Raw genomic sequence first — 27,501 nt, forward strand, 5'->3', positions numbered from 1 at the left:
TTATATCTCAATAACAACAGTAAGGGGTAAGGCACAATTAAATTTGGGTCATTGTTTCCCAACCTCTGTCTCAGTCACAAAATGATAAAAATTTGTAACTTAAAAGAAAGAAAAGGAGCCGGGCTGTAGTGGTGCACGCCTTCACTCTCAGCGCTCAGGAGGCCGTGGGTCTCTGTCAGTTTGAGCCCAGACACGTTTATTGAACATTTACAGAACAGCCAGGGCTACACAGAGAAACTGACTTGAAAACCTTAGGAAAAAGAAAAAGAGTTTAGTATGGTGGCCTTTATTTAAGGTGCCTTTAATCCTAGTACTTCAGAGGCAGAGGCAGGGGCTATCTGAGTCTCAAGGCCAGCCTTGTCTAGGTCAGTTTGTATCATTCTATTTCACGGAAATAAGGGCTTTAAAAGCTTTAGGAACAAACCAATATTGACGACAAACCAGCATTCAAAACCTAGTCAGTTGTTCTATGAGCTCCATGTACAGACAAGCATCCCCAAATGAATAGATGTTGAGAGAGAGAGAGGGAGGGAGGGAAGGATAGAGAAATGACTCAGTGGTTGAGAGTACTTCTGTTCTTTCAGAGACCACAGTTAGATTCCCAGCACCAACATGGTAGCTCTCAGCCACCGTAATCCCAATTCTAGGGGATCCAACAGGCACATACATGGTACACACACACATGCACATAGGCAAAATATCTACATGCAAATTAAAATAATCTAAAAATTAAAAGAGAGCCCTGCTCTGTGGTCAGGCTGTTTTCAGCTATGTACAGTCTAGGCTGGAATGGAACTTCCAACCTGCTTCAGCCTGTGTGCTAGGGTGTGCTAAGGTGGACAGAATCACAACCAGCTAATGCGCCAGAGTCTAGGGACACTCACTGCAGTCTGCTTGTCCTCTAGAAAAGACTGCAGGTAAAGCGTGCTTTGATGTGTTCCCTAGTCAGTAACAGCAACAATGGTTCTGCACACATCTGTGAGGGAATATCCCTAACGCCATCAAAATTCTCAACACATCTAAAGTCTCATCCACCAAAGGCAAAGTGACTTCACATAGCTTGGACTTTTCAGAGTGGAAATGAAGCTAGACCTGTGGAACGCCATGGGACCAGAGACTACTCTGCAACTGTATCAAAGAAGCAAAGTCAGGGACTGAGAGGCCAGAGGAAAGTGGTACAGATAACCTTAGGGGGTTGGTTTAGTTTATGGCGAACCCATATACTAAAACTGTACTGAGGAAAAGATTATCTTCTAATGCCAAATAACTCCTACAAAATACTTTTTTTAAAAAAAGACTTGTTTATTTTATGTATACAAGTACACTGTGGCTGTTTCAGACACAGCAGAAGAGGGCATCAGATCCCATTACAGATGGTTGTGAGCTACCATGTGGTCACTGGGAACTCAGGACTCTGGAAGAGCAGTCAGTGCTCTTAACCACTGAGCCATCTCTCCAACTAACAAAGGACAAGATAAACACTGATGGAGATTTATCAGTGTAATCTATAATCCTGGACTACAGCAGGTCAACTGACGGAGACAGGGAGGAGACAGGAGCGGGGCTGGGAGACAGATGGTGACAGAATTGATGGCTGTATTATTAGTGGGTGGGAATGTTGACCAGCAAGATACTTCAGAGGGTAAAGATGGCATTTGCCTCCAAGCCTGATGACCTGCTTGACCCTGGGTCCCCATAATGGAGGGAAAGAACCAAGTCTCAAAGCACAGCATAGTCAATTCTGTAAAATACACATCAAGTAGAAAGGACTAATGAGGCTGCAGTGTGGCTGCAGCAGCTCTCCCCCCCTCCCCCTCTTCTTGTTAGACAGGGCTTCTCAGGGCTTCTCTGTGTAGTCCCCAAACTTGCTTTGTAGACCAGGCTGGCCCGGTCCTGGGACTGAAGTTGTGTGCTATCAGACCTGGCTATCTTGTTTTTTCTTCTTCTCAAATTTTTGTTGCTGTTGTTCTTTGTGATAAATCTCTAGACTGACCTCAAATTTTTCAAATTCATTATGTCACTGTTCTAAATTAGTCTAACTGCTAACTATTTAACTAACTGCTTAAGGTACTTGGTGAGAGTCTGGTGAAGAAGCACCTCCATGGTCATAAAGGTGTCACCACACAGATACCCGGCTCCTTTGCTTTATCTGATGGAATTTTGTAGATAACCCAAGCTGCTACCAATGCACTACAATCCTGCAACAATGTATTACCACCCAAGGCCATGACTTGCTTTTTAATTAGAAGATAAAGTAAATGCAGTAAGGAAAGTGGGAAAGACCACTTTAACAAGTGATCTGTTGAGAATAATGGGACAGGGACAGGCTTACTGGCACATACCCTTAATCTCATCACTTGGGAAGGAGGGGCAAGCAGATCTCTGGGAGTCTGAGGCCAGCCTGATAGACAAAGTGAGATCCAGAACAGCCAGGACTACATAGACAGACTCTGGTCAAAACAGCACAACAAAACTAGAATCACAGGACAAATGGCTCCCTTCAAAAACAGAAACATTCGGCTACATAGACTCAGATGTGCCAAGTAAATGCAAAGGAAACAGGCAAAATCTGTGCACATGCTATAGTAGATACTATTAAATGCCCTGAATTGGTTAGCTGTTCCATGGTTATATAAGATGCCGCTATACAGAAAAAGCATTCCGTTTATATATAAGGGTTATATGGCATATGAGACATCCAACTGTCACTATCATATCTGCAACTTATCCTCACAGGTTTGACAAGCATACATACATGTCAGTAAAGGAAGACACTAGGAAATCGACAGAATATTCAAGTATCTGCATCATTCTTGAAAGTTTTATAAGTCTAGAAATATTTCAAGATAAGTGTTTAAATGCTACAAAAATAGTTGATATCTGGGTTGTGGAATTTCAACACATTTCACTCCCTTTTTAAATATAGTCTGAATTTTTTGCCATACAATTTTAACATTTTCCAATTACAAAAGCTATTTTTACGTTAGAAAGAAAACTGATTTCATGTGATAGAGTGCGATTTCCTCGATATTCGCTTTAATTCAATGCACATTACAAATACAAGCATGCCAGAAGACTTTGGTTAAATATTTTTAAACACTAAATTGCTACCTGTTAGACCGTTTAGTTCTGAGTTTCACCACATATTCATGAAATTAGCCAAGTTACCATTTCCTCAGTGACAGTTAGTGTCAGATTTTCACTTCTGGGTACTTCTGAGTTTTTATATAAGCAACCGAAACATGAAAGCACTAACTCATCCCTTACCACAGAAGCCTCTGCCATTTCGACACTGAGTTTCTGTTCTTCACATTTTCCCTCTTTAGTCTGAGGGATCTGGCCACACTGCATATGTGGAGGGCCTGCTTATACTCAAGTTCTGTCCTTACTTTGGCCTTGCTTAGTCTACAAGACCAAGCAGTGAGCAAAATAAGCGAATGAGACGAAACGAAACAAAAAGCGCTTTCCCAGAAGCGCTGCCATTTAAAATCCTTTGAGTTGCCGGGCATGGGGAACAAAGCCTTTCATTCCAGCACTCGGAGGCAAAGTCTCTCAAGTTTGAAGCCAGGTCCTCCTGGGAGTTCCAGGACAGCAAAGGACTTGGTTTAAAAAAAAAAAAAAAAAAGCAACAAAAACATAAAGGTCTATTTAGTGAAACAAGTATAGTAGGTTGTTTTTCATTTCCTTCTTTTTTCCTTCTTCTTCCTCTTTTTTTTTCCCCAAGGCAGAGTCTCACTAAGTAGTCTAGGCTAGCCTCAAACTCACAGAGATGCTCCCACCTTTGTCTCCCAAATGCAAATTTAAAAAAACCAACATAGATTAAAGGCTTATTTTACCATGCCTGACCAACAAGCCCATCATTTTTGATGGCCGTGTTGAGTCCTACAACATTTTCAGTAACTTCTCACTAGACACATACAAAAAGAACATGAAACATAAATTACTTTTAACAACTAGGGATGGGATGGGAGACAGTTTGGGTATTAAAATGCTTGTCTTCCTTGAAAGCAGGAGGACTTCAGTTCAAGTCCCAGAAACCATTTAAAAACAAAAAACAAAAACAAAAACCCAGAGCCTGGAGCGGTGGCTCAGTGGTTAGGAGCACCTGCTGTTCTTGTTCTTTCAAAGGACCTGGGTTGGGTTTTCAGCACACACACATTGGCTGGCAAGTGTCCAGAACTCTACAGGGCGTCTATATGCCTCTTCTAGCATATGAGAGCATCGGAAACACATGTGAGCACTTCCAGGCAGGTGTGCACACCCACAAACACACATGCACAGACAGACAGGCAGACACACAGACACACAGACACACACACACACACACACACACACACACACAGAGAGAGAGAGACAAGCACCTGCAGACAAAGCACTAATGCACAATATAAATCAAAACAGCTTTTAAAAACAAAAGCAAAGCCAAAACCCAGGCCAATGCTGGACCCTGTCTCAAAACAAAAACAAATTTTAAAGGTTAACAGTGGCCAACACTCAGGGTTGTCCTCCAGCCTCCACATATGCACGTGTACACTCACACATACAAAAGAACGCTTGCGCCCATAAAATGACTGTAATGATGGCAAATATCTGTAAACACAGCTTTGGGGAGGCAGAGGGAGGAGGATCACAAGTTTGGAGCAAGCCTGGTCTCCTTTGAGCTCAGGCAAACATAGACAAACTCAAAGAAACCAAAGCTGTGCATGTTGGGGGAGGGGAGAAAGGGAAAGAGAAATTATCCATTAAAAGCAAAACTTAGTTGAAGGGCAAGGTAAGAACTAGAAGGTTATTTGAAGGTTTATCAGAGGTGGAGGCTGGAAGACAGCTAATTCTGGGCCACCATTGGATACATCAAGGAAATAATAATTAAAAATAATAAATAATAGCTGGGGTGGTGAGATGGCTCAGTGGGTGAAGGCACTTTCTACCAACCCTGGGAAACCCATGTGGTGGAAGGAGAAAACTGACTCCTCCAAAATGTACACACACACACACACACACACACACACACTAAACAAATGTAATTAAAAAAACAAAACAAAACAAAACAAACTAGCCATGAACTAAAACCAAATTACCTTGCCTGTATACAATCTCCAAAGTTGGAGAGTGAGATATGGTTAGAACCTGAAAGGGACAATTAGTCTTGTCCAATTCCTTATTCATTCATTCATTCACTCACTCACTCATTCATTCATTCATAAGCAAGATCTCACAATGTTGTCCAAATCGATCTCAAACTCTAGAGGTCAAGAAAACTGCCTGTCTCAACCTCCTGAGTATTTAGCAATGGGCCTAATAACTCATTGGCAAAAACAAACCACTTAAAGTCTTGGCTACTTTATAAAAAATTTACCTTTTTAAGAATCAGTTTCTAAAAATGTAATCTTTATCTTTACATAGGCAGATGCTTTGCCTGCAGGTATGCCTGTCCTCCACAAAAGTGCAGCTCCTGTGGGGCCCAGAACAGGGAGGGGTCAGGCCTGTTGGGACTGGAATTACAGATAGCTGGAAGCCACGATGGAGGGGCTCAGAATTGAGCCCAGGTCCTTTGGAAGAGCAGCAAGTGTTCTTAACCACTAAACCATCTCCCCAGTTTCAATTTAAAATTGTGATGGTCCTATAAGACCCAAGTTTCAGTCAGATAGTCACTGAATTTAACATGAGAAACCTCAAGTCACAGCTAAGGTTAGTGCAGAATAGATTGTAAGCCTCCAAATTAATCTTTGAGTTGTGGCCTCTGCCGTCTTTGATTTTTCTCTCTTAAGGGATCATGTACACTCTGATGTGGACCCCACGTTTCACTTTATTGCTATTTCTCTCAACAGAATCAACGAGTCCTTCTCAACCTGCTCTGAAATTGCACACTGCCTCTGCAAACATTCTGGTATTCCATACGCATCCAAAGAGCAGCTAACAATCTTAGCATGTTCCAGAGACAATCTCAAAAACCAACTCAAGATAGGGGGAGGACTGTGGGCGTTTGTAAGCAGAAAAGCTGAGCTCCTTGACAAAACACTTGTTTCTACAATTTCAGCCTTCTTCAGCATTACAACCTTCTGACCATTAAGTAGTTGCATGTCCCCCATCTCCTCAGTGTTACTAACAATGGTACCTACCCAGTATCTCCCAATCCGTGAAGGAAAATAACCTAAAAAGAGAAGAAAAAAAAAAAAATAAATAAGCTCACACTGGACTGTTACAGCTTTAGTTAAGTTACAAAAGCGATTTTTTCCTAAAAAAAAAAATCTCAACAACAGAGCACTATTCCACAAGCTAATTAATTCCTACGCCCCTTCCTTCTCATCTCTCAGATAATGTGCGGGTTTAGCACTCTGAGATCTCACATAGCCGTCTCTCTAAAGTCAAATCACACACACACACACACACACACACACACACACACACACACACACACTCAATTTTTTTTTTTTTTTTTTTTCCCATCACAAAAGTTTCCGGGAGCAAAAGTTAATGTGAGCTCCTCCTGCGGCACCGACACTCGCGCCGCCGGTCGGCTGTTTGAGCTCCGGACCTCGAACTCCTTTCAGGGTGGGGGTAGGAGTGCGAGGCGGGCAGGCGGCTCCGATCCCCGGCCCGGACCCCGGAGGAGCCCGCGGGGCGGCGCGGACGCATCCACGCGCGGCGGCCTGGGTCTCGCAGGGGCCCCAGGCCCGGCCGCTGCCACTCACCGCGGCGGTGGCCTTCCGGGCGGCGGGCACAACGGCGGGCATCGGGGCGGACATGTTGTTGCCGCACATCCACCGGCGGGCGGACTGCGCGTCGGAAGCGGAAGGGAGCTCCGGCTCCCGGCAGCCGAAGGGCGTGCGAGCCGAGAGTCCCAGACACCCCACCCCACCCCACCCCACCCCCGGGGGCGCGCTCAGGCGCGTGCGCGCCCCCGCGCCGCCCTGCCCGGACCCGCGCGCCCCGCCCCGGGCTCGCGCTCGGACTCGGCCGCGCGTGCGCGTCACAAAGCGGCTTCCCGTGCGGGGCCTGGAGCACGGCTAGGCGGGCGAGTCCACTTCCACGGGCAGATCCGCGCCTTTAACTAGAGGGAAGGTAGTAGTTGAGATATAGCCGATTTGAACGCGAGGCTAAACAGCCACCCTTCTGCACGGCGCTGAATTTTTTCTTTGCATACATGGTATGTGTAGGTAGAGGTCGGTCCGTGGCAAACGTCTGAGGACAAAATGCCCTTGACCTTCAGAAGTCTACAGTGCAGTGAGGAAACCAAATACACAGCTATTCGGGAACACTCTTTGAGATCGGGAAGGAGTTGGTGAGCCAAAAAACTTAAAAGATTTCATTTAAATTACAAAGGACAACCTGGGTCCCGAAAGATTTTGGAGTCTTAATCAAAAGGGTTTTAAATCAGACTTGGCCTTGAATAGTGAGAAGTTTGTACATCCTCAAAAATGTTAAATTGATGACAATTCCCCCAAAAAACAATCGTAATGGAACTCACGAGACTTATGCCACTAAATCGTTTTTGTTTTTTGTTTTTTTTCCGAGACAGGGTTTCTCTGTGTAGCCTTGGCTGTCCTGGAACTCACTTTGGCTGTCCTGGAACTCGCTTTGCAGACCAGGCTGGCCTCGAACTCAGGTACATCTGCCTGCCTCCACCTCCTGAGTGTGTTTGCTACCACACCCAACAATGCCATTATATAAGTCTAACTATTAGATCTTTTCTTTGTGACTTTAAAGAAAACACAACTGTCCTTAGCTCTCATTATGAAGATAAAATGATCCAAATCAGTTAGGTAAGTTTCTCTATGATGAAACATGTAGAAGTCCAGGGGCTACTACATTATCTCACTAGAGAGGACAAGGTTACATCAAGTTGGGGTACCTGTCATCTGTGTCATCTATCTCAAAAATCTCCAGTTCCTGCAATTTTTCTAGAGTTTTACATCCTCCAATGACCTTGTTTCTTCTGTTCTGGATGGTTTCTTTCTTCCCCAGATAAGGGAATGAAGTAAATATAAAACTTAGAAGGAAAGAAAAAAAGTTATTCAGATGATGTGATTATTCAAAAGAAAAAGTCACCAACAAAAAAATTTGGCAATATAATGATACCATTCTAGGTCCGTACACACATAGAAAAGTGTCGGAGTTCAGGAGGTGTCCACAAACTGTACGAACACCAGTCTCAGTCAGACAGGGATGGTTAATTGAACACACCCTGTAATGATCGATCAGAGACATAGTTCAGAATTATCTGAGGCTGTGACACTGAGCATCTTTCTCTCTCAGCTTATAAAGGAAAACCCACAAAAACAACAATGAGCTCATTCGCAGGTTCAGGAAGTGCTGCCTGGTGGTTAGTCTGACCGAAGCCATTTTAGACAAAACAGTTCATATTGACCTTTAATTTGATAGGTCCTACGTAAAGTTTTGTGGAACTTAAGTGACAAAGCTCATATAGAACATAAGGGGATATGTGGTCAGCATGACCTTGCTCTGAGTCCAGTTATTTTTCTGTGTCAGTGACTGGCAGGCGTATTATAGCAACAATATGGAGTAGCCGGCAGGTATGGAACAAAATGGCTGCAGCTGTGCTGGGGAGGAGTAGGCCTCAACACAAAGTATATTTCTGATATAAGCACGAGCTGGTTAATTGCATAACAATAGAGACTGAAAACCATAAGGTTTTGAAAGCACTCCACTGAATATGACTGGAATATGCTGTGCAGGTTGCAACTAAACAAATGCCTATGAAACCATGATTATCAATATCATAAAAACCATCCTCGCCTCTCAAGTTCCCCCCACTCTTTTCCGTTCTTTCTGTGGGTTTCGTTTTTATTTTACATTGAATACTACATAAAACTTACCTTCCTAGTAATTGAAGTATCTTGGTGCTCTTGTCAAATTAGTTGGCTTCACTTGCGCTGGTTTATTTTTTTGGTCTGGTGTTTCTTTTTCACTCATTTTCTGTAAAAATAAAAAATCCTTAAAAATTTTGATAATAAAAAAAAAAACAGGACTTCTCGAGTTATGTAGGCTAAAAAAAATTTTTTTTTTTTGATAATGAGTATCTTGATCCTGTAGGGTCTTTTCAGGTAATATGAGCACTTTAATAATATTAATTTTCCAATCCATAAAAAATAGGATTTTTTTTTCCATTTATGCATTCATGTCTGACTTCATCAGTGTTATCAGCATTCAGAATTTAATCTTGGGATAGGTTGACTTCTTTTTTATTTTTTGACATTTATTTATTGTATGTGTGCATGCTTGTACCATGACACACGTTCGGATGTCAGGGGACGACTCGTGAGACTTGATTCCTTCCGTTCACCGTGTGAGTTCCGAGGCTTGAGCTCAGGTTAGAGACTCGCCAGCAGAAGCCTGTACCGGCTGACCCTCCCTGCAGGCCCTGTTTTGTTTTGCTTTTTTTCAAGCTATGGCAAATAGGATTGTTTTCTTAATTTCCTTTCCTGATAGTTGTTGTTAGTGCATATTAATACAACTAGTTTTCGTATGTTAATTTTATATTTTGCAGATTTACTGAATTGGTTACTTGGATCTAACAGGTTTTTGGTTTTTTGGGGGTTTTTTTTTTTTGTTGTTGTTGTTGTTTTGTTTTTTTAATGGAGGCTCTGGGGTCTTCTAACCATGACATTTGTAGACAGAGGTAATTTTACTTTATATAAGCAAAACATTAAAGTATTAGACCTACATCAAGAAAAGTATTGATACCTAGGTGAAGAAAAAAAAACTGAATAGGAAGATCCAATATTATATAAATTACCAATTTTTCTCAGAATCAATCTACCATGTAATCCCCATTAAAAACAACCATACATTTTATGTGATAACAATGATATTTATGCTTTCTGTAAGATGACTTTTAAATTGTATAACTAGAAAAGTCACAAAGATGGTTCAATGATCGTGTAGAAGTATTCAGATATTTTAAAAGAACTAGAGAGCCCAGAGACTGTAACTGTAAGGTGTTGTCCGTACCGTTTCCATGGTAACTGCTTCTGCCGGGTTAGGGTGTTCCAAAACTATGTTGGGGTCTCCCTTCACTGCTACGGAATGCCTCCATGTCTCCAGCACTCAATCTTCCTATCACTGACACTGCTGAGAGGTTTTTGTGGTTTTAGAGAAAGAACATAGTCACAGATCAAAGATACCAGCTATGTGCTAAGTATTGGCGATTGATTATATAACCAGATACAATGGGCTGAAGTTGTTCAAGCAGAAGAAATGGTAGAGTGTGTTTGTTTCTCTTTTAAGGTTTAAAGGGCTTATCTCTGTACTTAGAACCAGACACTGTTGTCTTGTGTTTGAGAAGGATTTAGGGAGTATTGTAAAGAAAACAGAAACCGCGTGGACATTCCAGTGAGCAAGGAACAGCTTGAAGGTTCCTGATATTGCTATCAGTGGGGAGGGTTCACATCGTTCCATAGGACATTGTGTATGAAGGCCCCTGAATGAGTCAAGTCTGTGTGAGAACAAATGCAGGCTGTCATCAGGACCTAGGAGTGACTGATCGTTGTGATGGATAATCAAGTGGGAAGACTCACCCTAAATCTGGGCCACATCTTCTAGTGCTAAAAGAATAGAGTATGGTAGCACATGCCTTTAATCTGAGGATCTGAGAGGCAAAGGCAGGTGAACCCCTATGCCTTTGTGGCCAGTTTGGTCTACATAGTAAGTTCCAGACCATCCCGAGCTACACAGTGAGACCCTGTATCATAAGGCAAAACAAACAAACCAACCAACAACAATAAAAAGAAGGAAGAAGGAGGTTTTTGCTTTTTGCCTGTTTGTCTTCACTTTCACTGACAAGTTCATCTGCTCTGCTGCTGACTTTTTCTTCTCTGGCATTGGGATGTACTTCTCTGGGATCCCATCACAGACTGAAGAATAGCAGCTCTCTAGGAATCCTCTGGGACTACAGTGCCGGATCCAGATGCTGAGACACCCAGTAGCTTAAAGAGCTAGTGGATTCTTGACCTTTCCATCAGGAGGCTGCCCCTGTTGGACTCCCCTCAGCTTAGCCTGTAAGTCACTATAGGACCGCCTCTCCCACTCCCAATATGTACACCGTCTATCAATCATGCCTCATTTTCATTTATGGTTTCCCAGAGTTTCTCTGTGTAGCTCTGGCTCTGTACACCAGGCTGGCCTCTAACGTAGAGGCTTTCCTGCCTCTGCTTCCCAGTGCTAGGATTAAAGGCATGTGTTACCACTACAGTCTTAACTCAAAATGTTCAACAGTTTTTCTCATGCAACATTATGTTTTTATGCACGGTGTTAAAACTTTTCCTTGCACTATTCAAAGGTTGCTTTATCGGCCCAAATATCCAGACACGGTATTGTAATGTTTATTCTAAGTATCTCCTGTTTCAAGTTTGTGTAAACATTGTTTCCCATTTATTCCCTGACTTGTCAATACAAGCTAATCAACCAATGGCTTGGCAGAGGAGAGAAGAGGGCTGGACTTCAACCAGCCAGGACAAAGTAGGGAGTAAGAGACAGAGAGACAGAGATACACAGGGAGAGAGGGAGGGAGGGAGGGAGGAAGGGGAGGAGGGAGAGGAGGGGGAAGAACAAGAAGAACAAGAACAACAACAACAAAAAAAAAAAACAAGAAGAAAAGGAACAAGGATTCATCTCATCTCAAGGAAGGTGTTCAAGAGAGACATCATGGAAAAACACCTGAAGTCCAGAGGGCTAGATCAATACTTAAAATGCAAGTATCGTAGAAATTTTGGCTGGGAGGTAGCCAGAATAGCTTAGAAGATTAGAATAAATTAATAACTGCTCAGTCATTGTATTGTAAAGCTTATCAAATAAATCTTGTGTTTCTGTCTCATTCATTTGGGATCTAGCTGGGGACAAAGAAAAACTGTCATTTTTAAAAGATGTGTTTACACTTTCAAGCTTTCCTCCGGAACGTCACAAGCCAGGCCTCCATTTGATCTGCGTTTCTCTTACCCTCCAGGCTCCCACAGAGCAGCTTCACAGTCACTGAGCTTTGACCACTCAATGGCTTTCCTAACCCAAGGTTCCAAAGTCCTTCACAGGTCAAAATATAGTGTGGTCAGATCTGTTACAGAAGTACCCTACAAATTGGAGCCAATTTCTGTCTTTGTCAGGGCTACTAGTGCAGTGATGAAACCCATGACCAAAGTACCTTGGGGAGGAAAGGGTTTATTTGGCCTATGTTTCCACATCACAGTCCATCATTAAAGGGCATCAGACAGGGACCGAGGCAGGGCATAAACCTGGAGCTGAAGCAGCAGCCGTGGAGGAGTGCTGCTCAGTCTTGCTCCGTGAGTGGCTTGCTCAGCCTGCTTTCTTATAGAACCTAGGACCGCCAGCCCCACCCACACAGGAGTGAACCCTTTCCCACCAATCACTAATTAAGAAAATGCCCTACACACTTGACTACAACTGCGTCTTAGAGGCATTTTCTCTACTGAGATTCCCTCCTGTCTCATGACTCTGGCTTGTGTCGGGTTGATATAAAACTGCAGCATAAGGTTTTATCTTGAAACAGACTGCAACAAACCTTCCTCCCCGCCCCCGCCATACAGAATTTCCTTATGCTTGAAGAAAAGGAGAAAGCCCGGAGGGAGAACAGATGAGAGTATTAGGTCATAGACCAGCCCCTCTTTCCTTTCCTAGAAATCAGGTTCTGTCTCCAAGCAGTTCTTCCTCCCTTTCTCCCCCTTTTGCACCCTCTTCTTGAATGGGGAATTTATAACAGAGTACTTTGCGTTGTTCTGGTGGTACCTAACTTCCCTTTGCACAAAGGGCAGGTCAAGGTAAATCACATATTTATGAATGTGGCCCACCACTGCCCTGAAACCCTGTAAGCATTAGACCCTTTAATTCTGTGTGTTTGGAGGTGCTCTCCCCTCTCTGCAAGCCCTCCTTGTAGCAGCCTATGACGATGGTGCTGTGTCTCTCCTAACTGAAAGGACTGTTTGGCCACTTTAAGGGCCCTCCCTCTTAACACAGCTCTTCTGACTGACAGCCAATGACCTCCCTCAAATTTGCTTCTCCCCTCTCTCTTAAATTTAGTAAGTAGGAGGCCGAGAATAGTTACATTTTTTTTATCTGCAGTTCTAAAATGTCATTGATTAGTTGCTGGGTTTCTGAAACAGTTTCTCTACACAGAGCAACACAGCCCTGGCTGCCCTGGAACTTGCTCTGTAGATCAGACAGCCATCAAACTCAGAGATCTACCTGCCTCTGACTCTCCAGGGCTGGGATAAAAGGCATGCGCTGCCATGCCCTGCATTTTAACATCTCGTTAGCTTGGATATAGTTTCCAAAACTCATGAATTTTTGTAAATTACTAATTTATCGTGGTTTCTTAATTTGTTTTTTTGTATTTCAGTTAACGAAAGCTAGGCATTCGTGATCTTAAATTCGATTCCCTAGAACTTCCAGTTTAGCATACACACAAACAAAAACAACAAATTAGGATCAAATGTTCCTCACTGAAGGAAGCACAAAGCCAATTGTATTTAATTAAATTTTATCGTTTCTCAAATGTGTACAAATACAGCTAACACAGAAATAAGCATAAAACCAGCTGGAATACAAAATTGGCAGTTTTTTTTCCTTCCTTGAGCTAATATTGGTGAAATCCCAGGAAGAACGGTTGAAAACTGGCAAATTAACAAAGGAAAATTCTAAAGCAAATGAAACAAAAATAAACCCGGTGCTTTGAAACTAAATATACTGAACACGAGTAAAGTGGATGCTTGTCTTTGTTTGGCTTTTATTGCTATGAAGAGACACCATGACCAAGGTAGCTCTTATAAAGACAAACATTTAATTGGTGCTGGCTTACAGTTCAGAGGACATTATCAGGGATGGAATCGTGGGATTGTGTAGGCACACTTGATTCCGTAGGAGCCAAGATCTCTACATTTTGATCCAAAGGCAGAAAGGAGGAGACTGTCATCTGCAGGAAGCCAAGAGGGAGAGGCTAGATCACACTGGACAGATCTGAGCATATACACGAGACCTCGAAGCCCCGCCTCCAAAATGATACACTTCCTCTAACAAGGCTACATCTCCTAATAGTGTCACTTCCTATGGGCCAAACATAGTCATACTACCACAATGCTTAACCATTGTTCTAAAGCCAAGAAAAAAATTAACAAATAGGATCCTAACAATTGGCCCAGAATAACCAATGAACCATCAAACAAACCACGAGAAGTTTCAGCCCTAAGAGAATTCACCAAAATCCATGTGAAGAGAAAACAGCAGACCTCTGAACATAAGGAGCCTATACTGGTACCTGGCACCAATACATGTGACTTCTTCAGCGAAAGTGGATCATCCACAGGGCCCATGTTCACACATCAAAAACTGGTGATACAAAACTTCAGCTTCCACATGGAAAGGAATATGAGGTAGTTTATTCTGAAACTAAATATTCATGATAATGGTCCAGGATCACAGACTTGGGTCACTGTTCATTTCTTAGCTTGAACAAACAAGCACCAAGTTTGCTAACTGTGTTCCAAAGCAGTGAAGTTTCATGAACTTAACAGAACAAAGTCAAAAAATTAAGCCACGTAAAAAAATATGCTGCAAGCTGGGCAGTGGTGGCACCTTTAATTCCAGAGCTCAGGAGGCAGAGTAAATGGATCTTTAAGTTCAAGGTTAGCCAGGTATACAGAGCTAGTTCCAAAACAGCCAAGACTGTTGCATGTTGAAACTCTCAAAAAACCAAAACCAAACAACAGCAGCAAAAAAAAAAAAAAAAAAAAAAAAAAAAACCCAAAACCCAAAAACAAAACAAACCCACCAAAAAAAAAAAAAAAAAACAACAAAAAAACAAAAAAACAAAAAACAACCAAACAAGCAAGCAACCACAACAAAAGGAAAGAAAGACATCCCCCCCCCCCAACAAAACAAAACAAAAGAATTTGTGGTATCATTAGCAGGGACTCAAGACTTGGCTGTGATTAACAAGATACCAGAACCACTAAAGTGAAACTTTTGCTTTGTTAGAATAATTGATGTTTGTTTGTTGGAGCTGAGAAATTAGCAGTGATCAAGGAGAGACCAATATCACTGAGGTGAAGTCTTCTGGGAAGTGTTTCCTCAGAGTCAGCACACAGAAGCTGTGTTCCAGATGTGGTCAGAGCTTGGCAGTGTAAGTTACCCAGGTGATACTGGTTTTGAAGGTATAAAGGGACCCTAGAGAACAACTAGGCTTGGCACTGGGGCAGAACTGGGGTCCCTAAAGAGAAATCAGGAGAGGGTTCTGGTAAAAGTGTAGTCCAGCAGCATGAAGAGACTCTAGCATTTTGGAGATGACAGTACCATGGAATGACCACCAAGAACAGCAGCAGTGGTGGAGTGAGGCCAGCTGAAGCCCTAAAGACAAGCTGTGTGTGTGTTTGTGTGTTGTAGATGGCAGAGCCCATGTGACCCAACCCCTTTGGAGGATCCCAGATCATGAGCGGATCCTAGACATTGCACATTATGACTGTGCCTTGGTTCTTCCAGGAAGCAAATATTTATTTTTGGTTTTACAGGAGCCCACAGTAGAAAAAGTTTAAACTTTTAGAGAGACTGGATATATATTTTTTTTTAAGGAGTCTTAACTTTAAAGTGTTTTGATTTGTAAAGACTATGGGACTTACTTTTAAAGATTGTAAATGTTTGTATTGTGATGCTTACATGAATGTGTGATCTTGGGGATTTAACAAGAAAGGAAAGGCTTGGTTTAACAGTGTTGTGCTTGTGTGTCAAGCTGATGAGTCAGTTGTGCTGGCTAGTTTTGTGTCAGCTTGGTACAAGCCAGAGTCATCAGGGAGGAGGGATGATCCTCAATTGAGAAAATACCTCTGTTAAGACCAGGCTGTAGGCAAACTTCTACAGCCATCACTGTCCATCGGTGACAGATGAGGGAGAGACCAGCCTATTGTGGGTACCACCCATGGACTGGTAGTCCTAGATTCCATAAGAAAACAGGCTGAGCAGGACCTGTGGAGAAAGCCAGTAAGCAGCACTCCTAGCCACTGCTTCTTACACTCCCTCCCTCCATTCCTTTCATCTGATCCATTCCACTCTACTCCCCAACCATCACCAGTCCACCCTGAAATTTTGCCTTTTCAGGAGATCCATGTGTCCCCACTTCCTCTTAACATCTCAAGAGTCTAGCTTGGTTATCATTTACTTAGTGGCTAATGTCCACTTATAAGTGAATACATATCATGTTTATCTTTCTGGGTCTGGGTTATGTCACTCAGTATGATTTTTTTTTCTTGTTCCAGTCATTTGCCCACAAATTTTATAGCATTTTTAAACAGCTGAGTAATACTCCATTATGTAAATGTACCACATTTTCTTTATCCATTCATCAGTTGAGGGCTATCTAGGATCAGAGTAACTATGGTCTCATACAATGAATTGGGCAATTGTGTGTGTGTGTGTGTGTGTGTGTGTGTGTGTGTGTGTATAATTCTATGTTGTAGAATAATTTCAGGAGTATTGGTATTAACTATTTGAAATTCTGTTAAAATTCTGCCCTAAAACCATCTGTCCATGGGCTATGGGCTATTTTTTTTTTAATGTTTATTTATTTATTATATATAAGTAAGTACACTGTAGCTGTTTTCAGACACACCAGAAGAGGGCATCTGATCTCATTACAGATGGTTGTGAGCCACCATGTGGTTGCTGGGATTTGAACTCAGGACCTTTGGAAGAACAGTCAGTGTTCTTAAGCACTGAGCCATCTCTCCAGCCCCCTTGGGAGACTTTTAATGACTATATTTCACTAGGGGTTATGGATCTATTTACATTATTTCTGGGTTTGTCTTTGTTTGATGTGTTTTGTTTTTTGGTTTCTGTTTCCTCTCTGGATTTTTCACGTGTGCTGGCTGTGTTGCCTATTTCACTGGCCTGCTCAGGGATACTTTCTGGTATTGGAAGATGGGGGATGGGATGCCAGGGAAGGAGGGTCGGTCTGTTGCAGTGTTAAGGGCAACAGTTAGTATTATTGGGTCTGGGGAAACAGTAGAGAAGGTCTGAGGACAGCCTCTCTAGTCTTCTGGTAGTTGTGACCTGTTACAAACCATGTTTTTATTTACAATTAATTTGAGATAATTCATCTCTGCCTTTATACTTAAAAACAATAAAATAATTTAGGTAAAATTATTTTTTAAATTAATAATATATCTATCTAGTTTAGTCCAAAGCAAAAGATGTTTTCAGACTTTAGAATGATACCAGACTTAATTCTCTTTCTGATCACCTTGTGGATTGAAAACGTAACTGTGAATAGTGGTTGGGTTTTTTGTTGTTGTTGGGTTTTTTGTTGTTGTTGTTTGTTTTAAACTAGCTGGTTAACTTAAGTTGTTTTTCTTTTTCATTTTCAGGACTATGAAAATATTCTGATTTTAAATAATTGGATACTTACAGCAGAATGTGTGTGTTCACTGTCTAACATTCAGCTTCCTTTGTTTTCAGTAAATTATAAATTGGAGTATAAGTTAGATCTGTTTTACAGTAAAGGGGTACTCCCAAAGGGAAATAGGAAATGAGGTCTAAACTAGGAGGAAAGCATATGTTGTAGGAAAGTTGTGAAAAGTGACCATGGTGGCACACATCTTTGATCCTAGGATCTGGATTTAGTGGCAGAGGAATCTCTGAGTTCAGGGCCAGCCTGGTCTACATATAACTTCCAGGCCAACCAGGGCTATATAAAGAAACTCTGTTTAGAAAAAAATTAAAAATGCCTATCAGTCATTTGTAATCCTTCTTTTGAGAGTCATTAGCCTATGTATTGATTGGCGGTTTCCTTGTGTTTAATAGTTGCCATTCTTTGTACTCTAGATATTGACCGTCTATAGTATAGCTGGCCAAGACTTTCTCCTGCTCCACAGGCTACCCTTCTCTCTGACAATAGTTCCTGTAGGCATATATTTTTCTCAACTTATCTTAAAAAGGGTTCAACTTCCCCCTCTAGCCCACCACCCACCAGAGGCAGTGGGAAAGAAAGGTTTTTAGGATACAGAGGAAGTAGACTTATTTAGAAAGAGTTCTTTAGGGCGATTCCAATCTTTGTTGTTCTCAGTCCAGTGCATTCAGCAGACACCACACAAGAATCAACACAGACAGTGCACGGTATTCACCAGCAGCCCTCCCATCTCTGTCTCTCCCATCTTCTTTCTGCCTTTCCTATAATCCTCCTCATACCCCAGTCATGGTTTTTATGTTAACTGACAATCAGGCTCTGACACCAGGCCATGGTTTTGAGTTGGCCTACCCCAAAATCTACCTTATGTCTGACCTGTTGGAACCTGTGAAAGGGCCAGTCCTGCTGATCCAAAGCTGCAGGATCTCAATGACGTAGGACAACAGAGGATAACCCAGAGGAGGCCCTGAGAGGGTCCAATATTGGTGTAGCAGAAGCCAGAGACCTAGAACAAGACCAATGACACACTGCAACGTACGTTTGAAAGTAAGGATGTGTGGACAAACGGGTACAGTGTAAGACACACTACCGCTCCGAAGCTCCACAATGAGATGTTTTCTAAACTTTATTTTCATTGGGGGGGGGGGGGTTGGGAAGGTTGCAAGAGCAGAAAGAACAGAGATAGTGGGTCTGGGGTGTATGATGTGAAACTCACAACGAATCAATAAAAAGTAAAAGCTAACTGAGTTTGAAACAGTTGTCCATTACAAATTGTCTCACCTTCACTAGATAACTGTTAGTAAGAGCTCGTAGGAGCAATTCTCCGGCAAGACAGTGGAATGGCAAACGAATATAAAAAAGGAACACATTGTTTTCTATGCTACTTGTATTAAGACAAGTTTTAAAAATCATTTAATTTGGGGCATAACCACACCTCCCTTCTAGGGTGGTGGTTTCTATGAATCTGGTATGAAACTTTAACTCGGTTTCTGGCGTACAGCTGGAGTTAAGTATGGCCCCCATCATTAACTGCAAGGCAAGCTAGCAATTCCGTGACAGCTGGAAAGCGGGACGACGCTCCAGTAAAGTTCAGAGCCAGGCATTTTAACATTTGCTAGAAACTGTTCACATCATTTTGGATTACTCTTCGCTTCAGGAAGCCCCACTTTTAAAACAAGAAAGAAGCCGAATTTTAACTAAAGAGATCCTCTACAGTACAGCGTGTTCAACCATTATAGGGAAGAAGAGAATATTTTTCGTTCACAAGATGGTACCCAAGCCAGATGAAAAAGCAGGACCTCACAAAAAGTAACACTACGCTTGGAAGCTGGAAGACGGAGCCATCCGTCGCTCGGTTGCACGACAAGAGCCGGGCGGTACGGCGCGCTGCAGCGCGACAGTGGGCGGGGCGGGGCCGTAAAGCAGCGCGGAGCCAGCACCGCCTCCTGGGCGCCCTTGAAAAGACTGTGGGTCATGGCTGGCGTGGCGCGCGGCTGCGGGACCGGCCTGGACCTTCTGCGGTCCTTGCCGAGAGTGAGCCTGGCTAATCTGAAGCCCAGTCCTAACTCCAGAAAACGGGTAAACGCTTGGCGGCGGTGGGGGGCGGGGTGGGCGGGTGCAGGGGTCGCGTCACGCTGGCGATGGACGCCTGGCCCCGGTCTGCGTGCGCCCGGTATAACAGCATGAAGATGCTAAGCAGGCACTGGAGCACCCACTCGGGAACGGCACAGTGATTCATCCACAATTGCCTTTAAACCGAAGTGCTTTATAAATTCCAATGTGCAGCTTAGGGTGCAACTAGAAAAGCTGTCGTCGGTCGGCTCTTAATTGTAACTCGACATACTGCTTTTGGGGTTGACTAAGTAAATTAAGGGAAAGACGTAACGGAGCTAGAAAACACCGAAAGACTACCCGACTCTATCCAGTTGTAATTAGCCAATTTTGTATGTTATGGCGCTGCCGTTCTCCGTTCCCATAGGCCCAGGTTAAAGGGCGGAAGGCTTTGAAGGACAGGTAATTATTACTTCGTTTCTGTGGGATTTACAGCTACGTGAGGAATCATTCGCAATTAATCATTTCACCACAGTGTTACAGTTCTGTGGAGGGGGACAAGGCATCAGAGTTGCCAGGAGCTTGTCTTTTAGGAATTTAGAATGCGTCCCTAGCACGAATTGGAGTTTTCCTTGGCCATATATGATATAATTATGTATTTACGATTAATTTAAAAGTAAAACTTATAATATTACTCGTTTTGACTGTTTAGTTCTAGTAGTTTCTTTTTCTGTTCCAGCCACGTTAAACTGAGGACTGAATTTAGGCCCTTGGCTCGTTTATTCACCCACACTACCGCTGAGCTGTAACCCCAAACCCTTTCCGGCTTTTATTTAGAGACGGGGTCTCAGTAAACTGGAGTTTGGTGGCAAGCCTTGAACTTTTAAATCCTCCTGCCTCAACCTACCAGGTAGCAATCACTACAGGGACCTAGCTTGCGGAGCCTCTTACTCCTGTTGGATTCCATCCCATCCTGAGAACTTTGCCTGGTGTTTCACCTTGTCTTTTGGTTACTGGGATTAGCTACCTTCTGAGAGAACTGTGTAGGTGGGGGGTAAAGGGGAGCAGGCAGAGAGAGCAGAGCCTGGCTCCCAGTACCTCAGCTCTGGTTCGATGACTAAAGGCATTAATACGGAATGTGTCTGAAGATCTTAAAATCCACTTTTTCTTGTAGGAAAGACGTCCAAGAGATCGGAGAAGAGGTAGGAAGTGTGGCAGAGGCCATAAAGGAGAAAGGCAGAGAGGAACCCGGCCGAGGCTGGGCTTTGAGGGAGGGCAAACTCCATTTTATATCCGAATCCCAAAATATGGATTTAATGAAGGACATAGGTAAGGCTGTTTTTCTTTTGAAGTACAAATCCTAATTTCCACTAAGACTTATACGTAAATATGGTAGACACCTTATGTTTACTTAGAAGCAAACTTATGGTACTGTTCCTCTGAATAATTTTTAGTAATGTAGCTTAACCTATACTGTGTGTCCTATACTGTGTGTGTCAGTGTGTGTGTGTGCTTCCAGAAAAGCACATTTGCATAGATGCTGTACTCAGACCAACAAAATGGTGATAGTGCTTGCTGTCATAGTTCCTTAGATGATTAGCAATTTAAAGTTATATATGTATCTTTCCATATATAAAATGTATCTTGTTTTTATTTCTCTATATATTACCATTTAAGGCATGTATATATTTGAAAAATAGACGTATTTAAATACACACATACACAATCCCATACATATTATGTATATATACATATTACATATGCTATGTATATAATATATATGTATACACAAAATGTATGTAGTACATTGTAGTAGCTACCACGTCATCCTGTGATGCTGTTTTGAGTTAAACTTCTGTGAGTTACTTGTGTGCACAACTGAAGTAAATGTCTAGAGAGGTGAATTGTTCTTAGAGGAACAAAGGAAGCCCTGGTGTTTATGTTATTGTATTGTGTTTGTAACTATTTTAGACCATCAGAAATTATGAAGGAGAACTCTGGGGACTTGAAGAGGCTTACTTGGTGTTTTCTAATTTCTATATTCCTGTGTTGCAGTTTCAGGCACCAGTATCAGCCTTTGAGTCTCAGGAGACTACAGTATCTCATTGATTTAGGTCGGGTTGATCCAACTCAACCTATTGACTTAACCCAGCTTGTGAATGGGAGAGGCGTGACCATCCAGCCGCTTAAACGGGATTATGGGGTCCAGCTGGTTGAAGAGGTAACTCTAGATTGGAGTTTTGTTTGCTTTGTTGCTTGGTACTTTATAGATACTTTGCCATACCCAGTAATCCCTTCGCATTATGTATGCATGCCACACTGTAGGGACAGTATTTTCTTCTTTTCATACAGACGTCTAATAAAGATGAATTTATAAGTTGGGCACAGTGGGAGGTTATAAATGATTGCTGTAGTTCTTAGTAGCATTAATTATGACTATCAAACAGAACTCCATCTCTCTAATTCAGGACGCACTTCCGGGTTCCTCTTTGTCACCACAACTGCTCTCATACACTGGGGAATGACATGAGGAATGACTGAACACAGTGTTGCAGTACTGTGTCAGACTAACGGTGGGCACTGAGAGAATAAGGTGGGATTCCTGTCTGGGAAGGAAGGGGCGGAGCAACACGAAACCTCATCATGCTCCTCAACAGGTTAAAGCCCAAGAAGCCTGGAGATGCACTTCCAGCCTGTACAGGGTTTCCGTTTGATTCTTGGCTCTGCAGAAAGACTTGGGAGTTGTGGACGGGCTCCGGCCAGTAACTAAAACTGTGGAAGGTGAATCTGAGGGACTGCGTAATCAACACCCCTTCCTGGGGGCTGGAGAGATAGATGAGTGGCTGTTGGAGAGCTTGGGTTCAAGTCTCAGAATCCATATGTACGCAAAACTGTAACTGTAGTCCCAGACTACACACATACACATAGACTAACTAAAACTAAGATTCAACCCAAAACCCGTGTTCATACTTGCTGTGGTTTTAGAAGGCGGACGTACATTGAGCGCATAGCTCTGTGGCTTTTTCCCTCTTTTTTTCCTCTGTTTTTTTTTTTTTTTTTTTTTTTTTTTTTTTTTTTTTTGTTTCAGCTGTAAGTATATCAGGAAGTTCGGTTAAATTTAAAATTTTTTTTTAAAGATTTATTTTATGTATATAAGGGGTTTGTTTATATGTTTATGTGCACCATATGTATATATAGTTCAAGAGGACATTAGATCCCCTGGAACTGGAGTTATAGACAGTTGTGAGCCACTGTGTGGGTGATGGAAATCAAACCCCAAACACCCCCACCTCCCCAGCAGCAGCAAGAGCTCTTGTCCTCTAAGTCCTCTCTGCCCCAAGGAAGATTTTTCTGCAGTTATTTTTGTTGTTTGAGGTAGGGTCGCTCTGGCAGGCTGTTTTGGAACGATGGACCTGGTTGGTCCCTGACTGCCTGTTGAGTGCTGAGGTGACAGGCACATGCCACTCTATCCATCCATCCATCATGGACCTGTTCACCTACTTCACCCCTAAGAAAGGCAGGAGCTGTCCGGGAGCTGGTGCAGCATGTGGCCCTGTTCCAACTCTCAGAAGCACACTCTTGTATCTGCCTTTTCCTACCCAAAGTATTTTTCTTTTTATTGTTTATTTTATGTGTGTGAGTGTGTCGCCTGCGTGTGTGTTTGGACCATGTGTACCTGACAGCAGACAAAGCTTTGGATCCCTTAGGACTGAAGTTAGGGATGAGTGTGAGTCACCATGTGGGTGCTGAGAAGAAAACTCTGGCCCTCTAGAAGAGCAGCTCCTGACATTACCTGCTGAGCCATCTCTCTAGCCTCCCAAATAATTTTTCTTAGTATCTGGTCCCAAACTGCACTTGTGTGTTTGGGTCTTTTTCACTGTCACCTAAGCCTCGCACAGGTAGACACTTTGTTGATAGTTCCAATGCTTTCAGTCCTAGCTCTGAAAGTTACCTAATATTTACGGAATGAATTAAATCCCCTTTCAGCTTCAGTAAAAAGTTCTGTGGTGAATTGAACAGTTCATAAGCAAATTAACTATGTAGCTGAGTAGGTAACTTAGTGTCCACTAGAGGGAAGCATATATCCATGGAAGAACCTTTTGACTTCCCTTGAGACTGTGAACCTAAGCTAAGAGCTTTCTGGGGAGATGTGGTAGGTCACACCTGGGATCCCAGCACTTGAGAAGCCAGTGTAGGAGCATGGCTAGAGTGAGTTCTAGGCCAGCCTTTGCTGCACTTAAAGCCCTGTCCTAAAGCAAAACAAACTTAAATCAAATCACAAACAGAGGAGTTTATTTGGAAAAGCAACACCAAAGGTGTGATTGAGCCTCAATATTTTACTTTGGATGTGTAGGGAAAAAGATGTATTTCTACATCATAGAAAAATCAGTGACCTTGGCAGTGTTTAAATTGTGTGTCTCAGTACATTCCATGCATGTGTGTCTCATGCTAGCAGACATTATCCTGAAAACTATACCCAGGGGCAGTGGTTTAATACATGTTTACACACACACTTATCCATTGTCTTTTCTGAGCTTAAATTTGCAAGTAAATAGTGGATAATGAATGCTGTGATTAGTAAGCACAGAATTATTTGGAAATATATATTCTCAAGGAAAAGAAACAGAACTTGATTTATAGACCTTACTAAAAACGCGGTTTATAGTACTTAAAATACTGAAACCAGAGCCAGAATAATGATATATGTTAAATAGCCTACAGAGTAGTAATAAAAAAAACAAAAATCACGTTAATAATCAAGTTCCTAGTTCTGAATTGAAAGTCTGTTGATTATAAATGTACACTGTTATTAAATATAAAAAGTAAGAAACTGCATCCTATAGTTAATAGAATACTTTTAAATACATGGAGTATTTATAATGAAAGGAATCAGATTGGCTACTCGTTTCACCTGTACTAAAATGGCAAAAGCAGTTTGTTCTGAAGTTAGAGAAAAATGAGCATATTCTGAGTGAGGACGCTGGGAGCTCATTGCTTCATCTCTACTGCTAAACATTCTGGGGGAACATAGACGCCTCCTCCTCCTCCACTTCAGTCAGGACAGTGAAGCTGGCAGTGAATACAAAGCGGATTCCCCCTGTCTCAGTCAGGGTCTCTATTCCTGCACAAAACATGACCAAGAAGCAAGTTGGGGAGGAAAGGGTTTATTCAGCTTACACTTCCACATTGCTGTTCCTCACCAAAGGAAGTCAGGACTGGAACCCAAGCAGGTCAGGAAGCAGGAGCTGATGCAGAGGCCATGGAGGGATGTTACTTACTGGCTTGCTTCCCCTGGCTTGCTCAGCCTGCTTTCTTATAGAACCCAGGTCTACCAGCCCAGGGATGGCACCACCCACAATGGGCTGGGCCAGGGATGGCTCCACCCACAATGGGCTGGACCCTCCCCTTGATCACTAGTTGAGAAAATGCCTTACAGTTGGAACATCCCCCTTTTCCTAAAGACGGCCAACCCTTCAATGTTGTCAGGTGTTTTGCTTTCCAGGCGCTTCCAGACCTTTGGCTCCTCTAAAACCTCTTTTTGTTTACTTAGGGATAAGGAAGATTTGTTTTTATTTCATTATTGAGATATTAAAAATGTTATATGTGTATGTGCATTTTACCTACATATATATGTCTGTGCGCCCCAATGTGCCTAGTACCTGGAGAGGTCCGAAGAGGGGAATTGGCACTAGATCCCCTGGAACTGGAGGTACATATGGTTGAGAGCCGCCATGTGGGTACTGGAAAGTAAATCCACATCCTCTGGAAGAGCAGCTAGTACTCTTAACTGCTGAAACATCTCTCCAGCCTCAGGAAGATTTGATTTTAGTCTATATAATGTAGCATAATCTTGTGGGTAAGAATAGAGATGGGCTGGTAAAATGGCTTCATGGGTAAAGGCCACTTTACCTAGAGACATGTATTTAATCCCTGGAATCAATGTAAAGATAAAAAGGGAGAACTTTTAAATAAATTTTTTGGAAGAACATATTGGTGCTGAGGGGGAAGACCTTAAGGTTCCAGCCTCAGCATGGAGAAGAAAAGTTCTGACTCTGGATTAGTATTCTAACTTTGTCTTAGGAATTTCTTGTCAGCCTCATTGTCCCGTCTGAATTCGGTGTAGTAATCCTGGCTAAGGACTGCTAGGGCTGAATGGTTTACCACTGATAGAGTGTGAGGAATGAATGCCGCTGTCATCCGACCTGCGGGGCTCGAGAGTGGGTGAAGCCCAGGGACGCTAAGCAGAGAAGAGAATTGCAGTGCTTTGGCAGGGGAGGCACCGCTGAAAACAGGCGTTCCGCTGATTTGCTTTCAGCGAAGCTATTTACTAACAGCCCCTTTTCTTCTTTTTTATTTAAACATGCAGGGTGCTGATACTTTTCAAGCAAAAGTTAATATTGAGGTTCAGTTGGCTTCAGAATTAGCCATAGCTGCAATTGAAAAAAATGGTGGTGTTGTTACTACAGCCTTCTATGACCCAAGAAGTCTAGGTAAGTTTTTTCTCTCTGGTCAGTTTTTTCTCTCTCTTCAGCTCATACTGCCTAAGTTTGTTGGCCAGTTTTTAGTGCTGCGGCGGTACTCACAGCTGCTCTTCCGTGGCCCCTCGAGCACTGCCCTTCAATGCACATATCTCCACGGAGACATAACTGTACACAGAAATAGAACTTAAAATCTTAAAAATGTTCAGAGGGGCGTTAGCCTAAGTGTTCTTTCTCTTCCCTCTATTTCATCTTCCTCTTTCAAAACTATTAAGAACGGCCTTTTCCCAAGATAACTAGATAGTTGAGTAGGGAGAACCCACGGTGTGTAAGTCTAACCTGAGTTTGACCCCACGGTCGAAGGACAGTGCCAACTCCCCAGAGTAGTCCTTGGATCTCCCCATATGCAGCACAGCACGTGAAAGCCCCTTTCTTTATAATAATAAGATAATGAGAATATAATAATAATAAGAAGAAAATGAAAAAAAAAATTAAAAGAATTGTTTTCATTTTTTTTACTTAAGCCTGTTTAAACAGTTTTTAGAATTTAGTTCTTAGGAAATTTAAAAATTAAGAACTAAAAAATGTTTAACATTTATTACCCATAGAACAGTATTTACATCTCTTTCTAAAAAAATCTTTTTAGAAATTCTGTGCAAGCCTGTTCCATTCTTTCTGCGGGGACAACCCATTCCAAAAAGAATGCTTCCACCGGAGTCACTGGTGCCCTATTATACCGATGCAAAAAACCGGGGGTACCTGGCTGATCCTGCCAAGTTTCCTGAGGCAAGACTTGAACTCGCCATAAAGTATGGCTACGTGCTTCCTGATATCACGAAAGACGAACTCTTCAGAATGCTCAGCACTCGGAAGGACCCGAGGCAGATTTTCTTTGGTCTTGCTCCTGGCTGGGTCGTGAACATGGCAGATAAGAAAATCCTGAAACCTACAGACGAGAATCTTCTCAAGTATTACAGCTCCTGAACTGCCTTCTAGGAAATCCGACTTGAGAGCCAGATGGGCCGAACCCAGATTCTGTGGGTCTCAACTCCTAGGGGTTGGTGCCAGATTTGGTGCTGGCCTTCACGGGTCAGGCCTCTGTTCTTCGTCTGTAATTAAATAACAGGCAGCCCAAGGGGCAGAGCCTTCGAGGATGTATGTTTCAAAAATTTAAACAGTGGCGGTTTTTAGACAGGTGATTAAAAAGTTTAAAAAAAAACCTACTGAAAATCACCTTTCTGTTGGGACGTGGGGAGAACGGTGTGTTTCTCTGTGTAGTTCTGGCTGTCCTGGAATTTTTTCTATAGACCAGGCTGGCTTTGAACTTAGGTTTTTGAACTGTTCCATCTACTTCTGATGGGATTAAAGGGATGTGCCCCACTGCCCAGCCTTACTTTAAGTAGTTTCAAACATTTCTTTCCTGTCCATCTTTTCTTGGTTTCTTACCTACGTTTTCTGTTTTGTCAGAGTGCAGGGCAGAGATTAATTAGTAGGCCTGGGAGCACTTTACTGTTTGGGGGTTTAAACTGGGCCCTGTTGGCCTCACGTCAGACA

At 42.6% G+C, this 27,501-nt stretch overlaps 2 protein-coding genes across 3 annotated transcripts in view; one reads left to right on the plus strand and one right to left on the minus strand.

Annotated features, from left to right (window-relative positions):
• Nucleotides 1-6,841, minus strand: part of LOC308437522 (transcription elongation factor A protein 1) — a 67,930-nt gene extending 61,089 nt beyond the window's left edge. For both annotated transcript variants that reach the window (XM_080938605.1, XM_080938604.1), the window contains exons 1-2: nt 6,693-6,841; nt 6,120-6,151 (exon numbers count right to left, since the gene is read on the minus strand). In XM_080938605.1, the coding sequence (XP_080794731.1) occupies nt 6,120-6,151; nt 6,693-6,761 (101 nt within the window). In that variant the 5' untranslated portion in view covers nt 6,762-6,841. The remainder of the gene's footprint in view (nt 1-6,119; nt 6,152-6,692) is intronic.
• Nucleotides 6,842-19,361: 12,520 nt separating this feature from the next.
• MRPL15 (mitochondrial ribosomal protein L15) lies at nt 19,362-27,180 on the plus strand. The gene is made up of 5 exons (XM_080938794.1): nt 19,362-19,495; nt 20,643-20,797; nt 21,524-21,689; nt 25,836-25,959; nt 26,594-27,180. The coding sequence occupies exons 1-5, from the start codon at nt 19,391-19,393 to the stop codon at nt 26,929-26,931; spliced, it is 888 nt and encodes a 295-aa protein (XP_080794920.1). The 5' UTR covers nt 19,362-19,390; the 3' UTR covers nt 26,932-27,180.
• The last annotated feature ends 321 nt before the right edge of the window (nt 27,181-27,501 follow it).

This window comes from Micromys minutus, assembly GCF_963924665.1.
Source record: "Micromys minutus genome assembly, chromosome: 26".
NCBI lineage: Eukaryota > Metazoa > Chordata > Mammalia > Rodentia > Muridae > Micromys > Micromys minutus.